The 12085-nt window shown below is 39.7% G+C and overlaps 2 protein-coding genes across 5 annotated transcripts in view; one reads left to right on the forward strand and one right to left on the reverse strand.

The window, feature by feature from the left end:
- Positions 1-12085, forward strand: part of tp53bp1 (tumor protein p53 binding protein, 1) — a 32460-nt gene that overhangs the window by 13697 nt on the left and 6678 nt on the right. The gene's annotated exons all lie outside the window — the stretch shown is intronic.
- The window catches only part of tubgcp4 (tubulin, gamma complex associated protein 4), an 18215-nt gene continuing 11774 nt past the window's right edge, over positions 5645-12085 (reverse strand). The window contains exons 7-14 of the mRNA XM_035682487.1: positions 8201-8402; positions 7943-8108; positions 7722-7846; positions 7561-7611; positions 7230-7335; positions 7027-7134; positions 6084-6228; positions 5645-5985 (exon numbers count right to left, since the gene is read on the reverse strand). Of these exons, the coding sequence (XP_035538380.1) occupies positions 5733-5985; positions 6084-6228; positions 7027-7134; positions 7230-7335; positions 7561-7611; positions 7722-7846; positions 7943-8108; positions 8201-8402 (1156 nt within the window). The 3' untranslated portion in view covers positions 5645-5732. The remainder of the gene's footprint in view (positions 5986-6083; positions 6229-7026; positions 7135-7229; positions 7336-7560; positions 7612-7721; positions 7847-7942; positions 8109-8200; positions 8403-12085) is intronic.

A 12085-nucleotide genomic window follows, 5' to 3' on the forward strand; every position in this document is an offset into this window, starting at 1 on the left:
GCGGTTGTTGTGGTGGGTTTTTCTGTGGTTGTGGTACCAGGAGTGCTGGGCTTTTCTGTGATCGTGGTTGTAGTGGACCGTCCTGTGGTTGGTGTTGTTGACGGGATAATTGTGGTTGAAACCGTACAATGGTTAACGCAACATTTGACTCGTATTTCATAGTCATAACAAACAGGAGGTATACCTTGGTCTTTGTTATGACAAGTCAGTCCAACTGCTGGATCACATGTTACTTTTTGACCAAGGTCATTCAATGATACATCTTTGAGTTGTTTTGCTCTACATTCTATTTCCAAAGGTTTTCTACAAACATTCAGGTCTGGATCAGTAATTTTATCAATGGGTTCATACTCTCCACCATCTATGTTTGTGTCAGGGTAATGATTGCTCATCCAATCTGACCACTTACAAACAATGCAGTTAGCATGTGTTGTAGTGGATATTTCTGAGGTTGTTGCACCAGTAGTGCTGGGCTTTTCTGTTGGTACTGTGGTAGGTTTTTCTGTGATTGCGGTTGTAATAGCAGTTGTTATGGGATTTTGTGTGGTTGTTGTTATTCCCTGTTCTGTTGTTGTAGGTTCTTTGGTGACTGTGGTTGTTGTGGGTCCTTCTGTGATTGTCAAAAATAAAAGAAAGAAAAAAAGACTTAGTAATCAAGTTCTCTTTAAAATGGTACAAATCCACACCTTCCACACCTATGCTGTGAATTTTTTAAAGACTCCTATTCTTACCACTTGTGTCAAAATGAAAGACTGTTGTTGTTGGTGTCTGGGTGGGTGCAGTTGTAGAGCAAGCCTCTATGGTTCTGGAAATATTTCCATTTTCTCCACAAACAGCAGTCATACAGGTTCCATCTCCATCATGTGTGTTATAGATTGTATCTCCATACTTGTATGTAAGTCCTTTATATGAACAAGTGCAAGCTGCAACATAAATAATTACATAAGAATTAAGAATGTATTATACCAATAGAAATAATTTGTATAGGGCTGCCCCCAAAAAGTCGATGATTCAAGTCATCAGTCTAGATCAGTCAAACATTGACTCTTCTGGTGACAGGGTTGTTTGAAGCCCGGCAGGTAAGACACTCAGTGGTGTGGTCAGATTTTAAAATTGATCTATGACTGTATGGAACCTTTTTACATTACAAATACAGACACAGGAGTTTAATGCTGAACTAAAAAAAGAAAGAAAAGAATAGTCACTTTTTTGTATTGAACAGCCAAACCCAATTCAAATGACACAATTCTGAGTTGGGCATTGCCCTCAGTCTGTATGATATTATCTGTTTTCTTAGTGACAACAAATAAACACAGTAATAGTCATAACCACACTCACCTTGGACATTATAGCTGCACTCAATTTTTGTTGAAGAACAATTACTAAAAGGTAAATGAAAGAAGAAAGAAGGTTAAACACATGAACATATAGGAGACAAACCTGATGTTTGCACACGGTGCAGAACTCCAGGGGTGCGCATAGGTTATTTTCTTCACTGTGCTGCTATGTGCTGTGTACTCCAATGGGAGCAGAGGTGCAGTGATAAATCCAGTAGCAAATTGCAATTTTAGTGCAATGAATGAGCTCCGGTGCCAATCTGCTAAGGTTGACAGCTCAGCTTTTATTCCAGAATATTTTGGTCACACCCATAAACACTAAAAGCTCTTTTTTTCATGTTTTTCTTTTCATGTGATTGGGCCAGAAAGAGAGAATATTTAATTATTGTTAGAAAATTAGTGATTAGCATCTGTCATCCACAATAGGTAGTAACCCGTTAACTGTACACTAGTGACTGAAGGCAGTCTGTAACTTTTCCACAAGCACCACTGAAACCTCTGTGCTTATGTGAACATCAGCATTGTCCTAATTAATTATTCAGCACATTTTCTACTGCAGTGGACATCAACAGGCCTGTTGGATGCATGAAAACAGTTCACATCCTTCCATGAAAAATCATAGATAAATAACAAACTGGACAAACTGTGATCCGTGATATGCAGCATGATTCACAGAATTAGAGCCCCTGTGTCATTTATTATTTTCACAATTACCTTTATTTACCAAAATAATATATTCTGCATAAGGATTGCTAATGCTGCAATAAAATGGTTTTCATTTTATATTATAGTTAAACAACATGATTGTATATTAGAATACATGATTTCATTATATCATCTTTGTAAAAACATTAAAAAGGTGACCACTAACTTCTGCACCAACTGAAACATCAAGATAAATCAAGATATAAAGTGTCCTACCAGGTGTGACAGTTTTTCTTTGGAGGTATGACCTCCCCTTCTTTGTAATGCTTTCCTTCGTCATCATAGCAACCGCATTCCTCTTCTGACACACACTTCATGGTAGCTTCTTCCAAATAAGATTGTTCAGGTGGACATCTTGGATAGCAGCCTTACAAACAAAAAGTCATTAACACGACAGTTAGCACAACTGTGCTTAACCAATAGGCTTTGGTACAAAAAAAGCATGCATGGTCAATCAACTCTCCCTAAATCATTCTAACCTTAAAAATACATACACTACTTTTATTTCATTTGTACCTTCTAATGCTGGAATTTTATTGTAGCATATCCCTGAGGGATTCCTGCATGTCTTCATGCATGGTTTTCCACAGGACTCATAGTGCCATTCACACTCTCCATCAGGGTTGTAAAAATCACAGAACAGAGCTATTGAGACAAAAGAAAGGAATATTAACAAGATACAAGAAAAGATCACATTGGTACATCTATAATTAAATGACAAAGGTGGTGCTGCTGACAGATGATGATTATGAACATGCATTAAATGTTTGTTTATTTCCTTTCATAAACACTCACGGCAGATTGTGGGAGTTCTCCATTTCACACAGGCTCCAGCCTTGTTACAGGCTGCTGCGTAGGCAGCTACAGCCGAGCAGAAACACTCACAATCTCCTCCTGTATTGCAAGAACATGTGTCTTCCACGCAGGCATCGTGATAGTTTTTTGGATCCACCTTTTTGAGGCAGAAGAGGCTGAATTATGTTCCGCTAGCTAATTATATAGAAAGTTATTGTGTAGCCATTGTTCTGCAGTTTCCTTACCTTTGAATGGCAACCTGCAAATACTTCACTGGTGATAATGCTGCAGTGTTTTAATGCCCATGCCTGCCTGTGTGAGTACAGACTGCAGGGATTTTTTAGTGCGTTTGCATTAGGGCAGGTATGTGACACTTTCCAGCTGTTTCCAAACTCAAGGGCTTTAACCACAACTTCTTTGTTTCTGGTGGTGAAATCGTTCTTGATATTCCCATCATAATTCCCACACAGGCCGCAGACTTTTCCCTGGAATAAAATGAGATCTAATTTATTTGTAAAAAGGCAACCAACCGTATTAACGTTTACCTGAATACCCATGTATCTGCTCACCCACCTTGAATGTGGAGCTGAGTTTGATCATGAGTGTTGTCTTCTTATTCCAAATGAGAACAAGACCATTCTTTGCCTCAATGACCAGATATATACCCATAGTGTGAACCTTATAGGGTATTTCCACCCCTTTGCTTTGGTTCATAACTCTGATATTTTCCTCAGAAAGAATAATTTCATTGTTCTGAAAAAAACAAAACATGCTCATGTAAAAGTTAAATTCAGCATTTTAGAAAATATTTTAAATCCATGTAATGTAGTGTTATGTACCCCCAAGTACAGCTTGATAGCAGTGGAGCAGATGCTCCCAGTTGTTCCACATGGGATGCTCTCCGTCAGGACCCTGAAGGTGCCATTCATATCATCCCCACAGTAATCCTGCAAAGTGTTGATGTCAGTATCACAAGACTGAAGCTTTTGACAAATCACAAAAACTAAACATAGGTTTGTGCTATACCTGAGTGAAGACGTAGCCACAGTCGCCATGAAAGGAGAATCTCTTTTCGTCAAAAGTGATGTAGTGCCCTTCTCCATATATGGTACAGGTTCCATCACACTCATTATCTGTACATTCCCATTTACTGCTTTTGCAAGTGCTATGATTTAAATAGATGAAGTAATGTCAAGTTATATATCTCCAATTTAAATAGGGAACTGATACAGCATTACATTGGAAACGATTAAAGGGCTTACCAGTTATTGCAGTGTACAGTGATCGTCTGTCCAGAATTATAGTATTCACCACCATATGGGCAGGGACAGTCCTCCTCCTTTATACAGCCTCCTTTACCATCTGACAGCAGGTCATCAGGACATACACAGCCTGAGATACACTGTGTACTGACCTATACAGTGTAACAGAAAGTTATTGAACATGTCATCCTGTTACTTTGGTAAACAAGTGTTAAATATCCATCAACAGTCATGAACCAGTGTCTCAATCTTACGCATGCTTTGTCCAGTGTCTGGCAGCTCCTTTGGCACTCTGATCCCTTCACACCTGGCTTTGCACTTGAGCAGTTGAAGAAAACCATTGGATCGGTGCAGGCTGATGACAATGATAATGTTACAAAGGTGTTGCTCATACCGTACTTTTCTATGGAAGGAATACTATGACTTTATACCTACATTCACTTATGTGGCTTCCTGTACAGCTTAATGTTCCACTGTGACAAGAGCTGAAAGGCACAGAAAAGGGGCAATAAGAAATAAGAAAGAGAAATGCATTTTGTTGTTAATTTCTTAAAAGTGTCCGCCCAATTTATTTTACAAAAACTAAGATAGTGGTTCCCGACTGGTCTAGCCTTTAGACCTTGTCCTTTAATCATTGTCTACACACAGAGGCTAAATGAACAGCAATTACTTTTTGTGTCCATCGGTCTTTTCTCTGAATGGAGAGGATTGCAGGGAGCTAGAGACTATCTTAGCACATAATGAGAAAAAAACTGTGTACCTGACAGGAAGTTTAGTTTTGGGCTTGGAGATTAATCCAAAGCCTTAACAGAAAACCCACGCAAACAAGAATTCCAACCCACGACCTTCTTGCTGCCCACTGAACCACTATGCCAAAAATAAGTGCAAGTGCAAATTGAGCCAACTAAATAAGAACTAAATAAGAAGCATTGCAACAAGAAGGGCAATTATGGTTTAAAAACCAACAACATTAAAACCACTTCATCAGCAATTACAACAAATGCAGCCTTTCCAAACTGTTTTTACAGCATAATGTGTCAATAGGCCTAATAATAAGAAAAGAGCTTAACATATTCCTTGTCATAACTCTGTTAAGCAGTTAAGTCCACCCGTAACCTCCTTCACCAGCCCCGCTCAAGACTCCGCACCATGGGAGACCGAGCCTTCTGCTCCGCTGCCCCTCACATCTGGAACTCCCTCCCTGAACATCTGCGAAAACCCCAGTCTGTGGACACTTTTAAAAAGGCTTAAAACTTTTTTGTTCAGGCTGGCGTTCTTAAGTTGTCCTTAGATTTACTCACTTGTATTTTTTTATTTTTTACTGATTTTAATGTGTTCTTACCCTTAGTGTCCTCTTCTGTTATTGTTGTTTTGGTTTCTGTAGCACTTTGAGATTTTCTTATAAAAAGTGCTTTTACAAATAAAATGTATATTATTATTATTATATTATTATTATTTATGATGATATATTTTATGAGGCACAGACTGCCAGGATTGCTCCTAGAAACCCCGTGTATTGATGGTGTTCAGGAGAGCCCGACTGATATATTGGTCTTAAAAATCGGGCTCTACTTTAAAGTATGTGAGAAATTATTTAATTGATTAATAATGAATCTTACTGCTAAATCTGTTTTTACAAATGCTGGTTTGTGTGTGGGGTAATGTGCACATCAAATACACGTGGTGCCTCTTTCACTGTATTATTAACCTGTAAGTAGTACTGCAGGTTGTCGATCAAGAACGCCATGTGGTTGCGCAGTCTCCACTTGACAGCGTCGGTCTGGCTGGACTTGAGGTGTTTCCTCTGCATCTGTAGAGCCCAGCAGTGCTGCAGCTGCGACTGCACCCGCCGAACACTCAGCAGGTACCTGAACACAACGTTGTACCTGACCACAGAGAGAAGTAACAAACAGGAGAGGATGCTCACCAGCTGCACAAACACACATCAATCAATTCTACCATAGGGAGCCAAACGAGTACACACTTCTCCAAGACAGCAGGAGTGAAGAGGATGTGCAGCGGCCACTGGACCTTGTAGGTGAGACCGAGAGCCGCCCAACCTGTGGGAGGGACCTCACGAGGGGAGGTGTCTTGTGGAGGAGTGGCTCCTTCTCTGGGGCCTGTCGCCTCTGAGAAAACGGGCACATTAACAGTTAACGAAACTGAATCAGTCAAAATGACAGCGATAAGGAGAATGAGCACTCAGGATGAATTCTGTGCCTCACTGGGCTGAGTCTGATGATCATCTTCCACGGTGTGTGTGTGTGTGTGGAGAATTCACCACCTGAAGGCTTTGGTTTTATCCTGTAATGATTGGTGACTGACCTGAAGCATGCTGTAATACAAACTGATCTCACTTGAGCACATAAGCTGCAACGTAGTGTGCATTATGTTTGAAATAGGGCTGCAAATGATTACTTCCATTATCAATGAATCAGTCCATTATTTTTTAAAAGGTAACTCATACATAGTTTAGTCCATAAAATGCCCCTCACTGTTCCGCTGAGCCATTGTGTTTTGTCTGACCAACAGTCCAAAAACAATAAACAAAACAACAAATTCTCAAATTTGAGAAGGAACAGAAAATACTCTGCATTTCTGCTTAAAAAATTAGTTATACAAATATCAAAATTGTTCAAATAATTGTTTCAACAAAAGTTGGAAGTCTTGGCGAGAGGTCAGAATGTTTTCAAGCAGCAGTTTAGTTAAAAAAAGAAGATGGGTACTGACACCTCGTTGTGAGATTGGGTTAGTGTGTAGATAAGAGCTGCTCTTTTAACCACTGGATGGCGCTAAACATCAAATAAAGGAGAGCATCATCTCAAAGTAAAAAGGTTTGTGTTTGTATTCACATCATCCAGATGGTTTCCTCCTTCACTTTGACTCAAATACCATGAACTTACAGTATGCGATGGTCAGCAGCTCACCTTTGCCGTCTTTGCCCTGGTAGTCTACAGTGAGGTGCAGCAGAGGCAGGAGGTTGTCGTCGTCCAACAGCACCTTATGAGCCGCCTGCTGAAAGGCCACGTTTACATCTGTGGAGGAGTAAACAAGTATCTGTAACTACTGAGCAATACAGTGTGCGGGGGGGCGACTCCACAGAGCTTTGGGTTTGCATATTGAAATTTACCGTGCTCAGTGACGGCAGTCGGAGGAGTCTTGAGCATGTGCTGCGCAAGGTCAATAAAAACCTGGTAGAGCTCGCCACGACCCAGTAAATAAAAGTCCTTAATGATCTGGAAGAAAGTAGAAACGTCAACACTGTTCCTAGGTTATTATAGTTAACTAAAACCAAACTAAAAAATAAAACTAGGTGTGAAAAAGGAGGCATTGGTGTTTATATTTATTGAGAATATAAAATATAAAAATAAAAACAAATAAAAAATACAAAACTATAATAACTATGCACTTCTCATTTTGCACCTATTTATGATCCGGAACTGAGTGTGATTAATACAAACCTTGAGCTGTTCGAGCAGATCTGACTCCTCCACCATCAGCGTCCAGAGATGCTGCAGGTCAGGAAGACATTTTGATTCAGTCACAATGAGCGTGGTAGCTTACGTTGAATTTTCTTCTTTAGTTGAAAGAAGACAATAATGCGAGTAGTAAATGAGCTCACCTCTGCCACTGTGCTCCTGATGCGATCAATCAAATTTTCAAAATCCACCAGGCTGAACAGAGGTTGCTGTTTGAGTCTGTGCAGGTCTGCAGCAAACAGGTCCTCCTGGTGCTTCAGTATGGAGCCTGAAACAACAATAATGGGTTTTATTCTCTTAGAGATATAAAGGCAGCGATCAGATTATGCTAGTACACAGCGTAGATCATAGCAGGATGGACTACCAGCTCTGGATGGGCTGTGGTTGTGATTTTCAAACATCTGGACAGATTCTCCAACAAAGAGGATCTTCTCAGCCACTCTGATGGGAATGTAAGAGGGAAGCATCTCGGTTCGCAGGGAGAACTGCTGCAGGGACGGAGCCAACATGTTCTCCTCCTCGATGAGCCTCTGCACCACAACACAGACATAATCAAGTTCAAACGTACACACGGGCCTCTTGTTGTTGGGTGGGGGCCTGTTTGTCTGACTGTAGTTCTCACCAGGTCTTGGAGTTCTCTGAGCTGTTTCCCGCTCAAACCTCCCAACCCCAGGTCCTCCTCATCCTCCTCCTGGTTGGCAGCAGCTCCTCCGGCACTGGGCCCCTGCTTCACGAAGAACTCCTCGCTTTGGTCCAGCAGCAGTCCGTGCAGCATCCAAGCTGCTAGCTGCTTGTACATCACGCCGTGGCACACAGCAAGAATCCTGCAGAATGCATAAAACACACACGCACGCACACACACACACACACACACACACACACACACACACAGAAAATGTTTTTATAGCAAATCATAAGAAAACACGACAACACTACAAAGTCATTTTCTAAAACATAGGAATAAATCATCACTATATTTAAGAGTTTAACAGTGGAAAGACTAATAAAGATGATTTTGGTGAGTTTTATTTTGTTTCTTTACAGTTTAAGGTGTTTTACGATTATCAAGTAAAATTACTGGTTTTGTCAATGGAGTCAGTTTCTGTATGATGTTTATTAGACCTATGTAATCTGAATTGGAAGGGCACGTTGTCATGAGCTGTATCTTGTATATTTATTATTAGCTATGTGGTAATGAACCTTTATGTAATCTTGGTGGAAAAACATTCAAATTTAAAACAGGATCATTAACAAAACAAATATCATGGACTTAGCGTTGTTCCCGTGTAGTGCAAAAAGAGTGTAATCATCCTTTTTGATGGTGAAGGAAATGGCGACGCTACAGTGGGGCATCAACAAGTAAAATTTAGGCATAATGTGTTATAATTCCAAATAAGGAGATATGTTATGTTGTTAAGTTTGGTGTAAAAAGCCGACATATAATCGGTATATCGGAAATTGAGAGTTGGACAATAATCGGAGATTATCAGGCAGAGAAAAGCCAATATCGAAGCAATCCCTATTTAAAAATCCAATCATCTTAGAAATCATGTATATGAAACAGGGAGTGTACTCTGTGTTTTTATATTAAACGTAAAAGTACTAAAGCATATACTGCTCTATGGAGTACATATTACACCCCACAAGTGTAACACAACGTGAAACTATGGATTAAAGTCTTTCACCATAGAGATGAGCGGACTTACTTTCTAAGGCCATGGTAGCAAAAGTACAAGAGAGGGAAGCCCCAAAATGTGGCTTGTACACCGTCTCATGGATCTGGAACAGCCAAATGGATCTTAAAGCAGCACAACAAGACCAACATGGAAACAGACGTCGGGTTTCGTTCCTCTGGATTAGCAGATCTAGTTTAGAGTCATGATATCTTACAAGGAGGCTATCCACAGTGCTGAAAACTCAGCTTTTATCCCATTCATCAGGCTGACACATCACGGATGTCATTGCTTTCTGCTTCTGAAGAAATGTGGGAGTTTTCTTTTAAGAAATATGATCTTGGTGTCTTGATTCACAATGCATGTGTTGGTGTCGGCTGATATGGTGATAAAGGAGTCGGAGCATGCAACAAAGGGCTCTAGGTTTGCACTTCAATTGATTGCAGTTATATACACTGGTGACATGTTCCATCGAGTTAATACATTATAATTATTGGGGCTTTTCTTGTGAAAATTGGGGAGGACCTTTTCAAATTGTTCGTTTTAACAAATTATTCTTCTCATGTGCAGCAATTGGGCAATCACTGTCCTGAATTTAATTGTGGTGAAATACTACCATAAACAATCCTTACCTTCTGTGATTTATCGTCTCTACCACCACCATAACAGAATGAGAAACAGGCAAACTGGAATTTAAAGAAAAAAAGAACAGATAAGTTATAACTCTATAAAAGACTTTCCACTGTTGAGTATTGATTTTCAGATAGACAAACTGATCTCAAGAGAGGTTTTGATAATGCTTTACTGATGAGAGTATAATTCACATGAGATATTGTCAGATTGTGGATAAATCCAAGAGACTGAAACACACACAAAGTAAATGAGGCCAATAACGACACACTTCACATTTAAATTGTTGTGTGGCAGCGTCAATCATTATTACCTCTTGTTCGAGGTCCAAGGCAGGGCTGTCTGTACGGCTGCAGAATAGAGTCCGAGACTGTGCAGAAAGGCCCGCAAGTAAAATTCCATGGAAGTCCCGTCTGGCTGGGCTGGTTCGTTTGTGATGTAATCCGAGAGGACAAATTATGAGATAAATGCATTAATTTTTATTATTGGGAGAACTCTGTGTTAGGGGAAAGTGTAGGGCAGGTCTTTAACAAACATCTTGTAATACTTACAGGCCAAATATAGAACAGTAAAAATACAGGCTTTAATTAATTAATATTGACCTAAAAAATGTGTATTGTCATTTCACAACAGAAATGTTTACAGGTTAAAATCTTAAAATGGTTGTTATGTGATGTCTAGGGACTTTTTCTCACATTGTTTGGTGGCACATGGCGGTGGTGTTGTTCTATGAACTACTGTGGAAGCGGATGTAATCGGAGCCCAGTTTAATGAAGGGCCGGGTTGAGGAACACTGGTCTCAACTGGGGTGAAAGGAAGGGCAGGTTCCTGGGACAACCTGCAGATTGGAAACAAAGGTGTGCATTGTTCAAAAAGGAGAACACTGTGTTGGAACTTCTGATATAACAAAGGTATAACTATGGTTCACGAGCACAAATCATGCCTTTTTCTAGTCAAGTTTCACCACGTAGAATGTCAGTATTATGCCATAATTATTGTTAATTAATGCATAAAATCAAATATGTGTACCTTGCAATGTGAAATCAACATTTCTGTTTCTTGTAAGGAAATTTACTATTGTGGCAAGGTTTGTAAACCAACGTTGCATGTGTTATGTCTGGTGGAAAGAGGTTAGTAGAAAGTTCCCTAAATGAAAATATAACTATTATATCTGTAGTTGTGATGCTGTTACCCACTTCCTGGTGAATAAAATTTGAGTTTGAGATAGATTGTTTCACGATTCCTAACAACATATGCTAAGAAGGATAGAATAAGAGTACTGAGAGTACAGATGAATAGAACAACTTTTAAAAATTGTAAATAAAATAATTAGACGACAATTTGTAACCCGAATTTATATGCATATATGTTATATATTATTAATATATAACTTAATTCTTGAATTGCACACTTCATTTTCTTATACCTGGTTAATAAAATATATACTTCTAGCTTTAAAGAGGCAGATACATTGTAAACAGCAAGTGGGGCGCCTGGGAAACTGCTGTTTATTTGCATAATTGTGGCATGATTCCACCACAATGTATAAACTTAACTATGTCAACAAAGTCATACATCATTTTTAATATTTAACTGCAAAAAACAACACATACAACGTTTTAAAGGTAAAAACTGTCTCAGATATCAACATCATATATAATTATATATTAACTTGGTCAGAGCTTTGTTGTAACCCTGCAGACCTGTCCGTTGTTCGAAAAAACGGTGAAAAGGTCCCCAAAAAAACGCAAGCAGGAAGAGAGTGAATCATGTTAATTGTATGTAATTGATTTGCTAATTGATTGAAACCGATAAGTGCAGCACTGAGCTTCACGTTCAACGCACCAAAAACAAACCGGCCCGAGCCGTCGCAAGGTCCGGGTGACGCTAGCATAAGACACAAAGCATCACGGCAAAGCGACGGCGGTTGGCGCCAGCTAATTTCCTCTTCGTCATTTACGGGGTATTTTGTTTTTTTAAAACATCGACAAAAAGTGTAAAGTGGGCTTTTATTAAAAAAAAAACCTTCCTTGTTGCTTAATAAACTCCAAACGAGCTTTTACAAAGGTATGGTAAACAAAAAGCCAAGCGAAGTTAGCAACCTGTAGCTTGGCGACCTTGCTTCTGAAGGTAATGTAGTCCCGTCCCGCGCGGGGGGGAAAAAAGGCAAAAGCGACGTCGACCCCTGCGTCATCACCTCGGTC

This window comes from Morone saxatilis, unplaced genomic scaffold (assembly GCF_004916995.1).
Source record: "Morone saxatilis isolate NCDOM2014 unplaced genomic scaffold, NCSU_SB_2.0 Contig11, whole genome shotgun sequence".
NCBI lineage: Eukaryota > Metazoa > Chordata > Actinopteri > Moronidae > Morone > Morone saxatilis.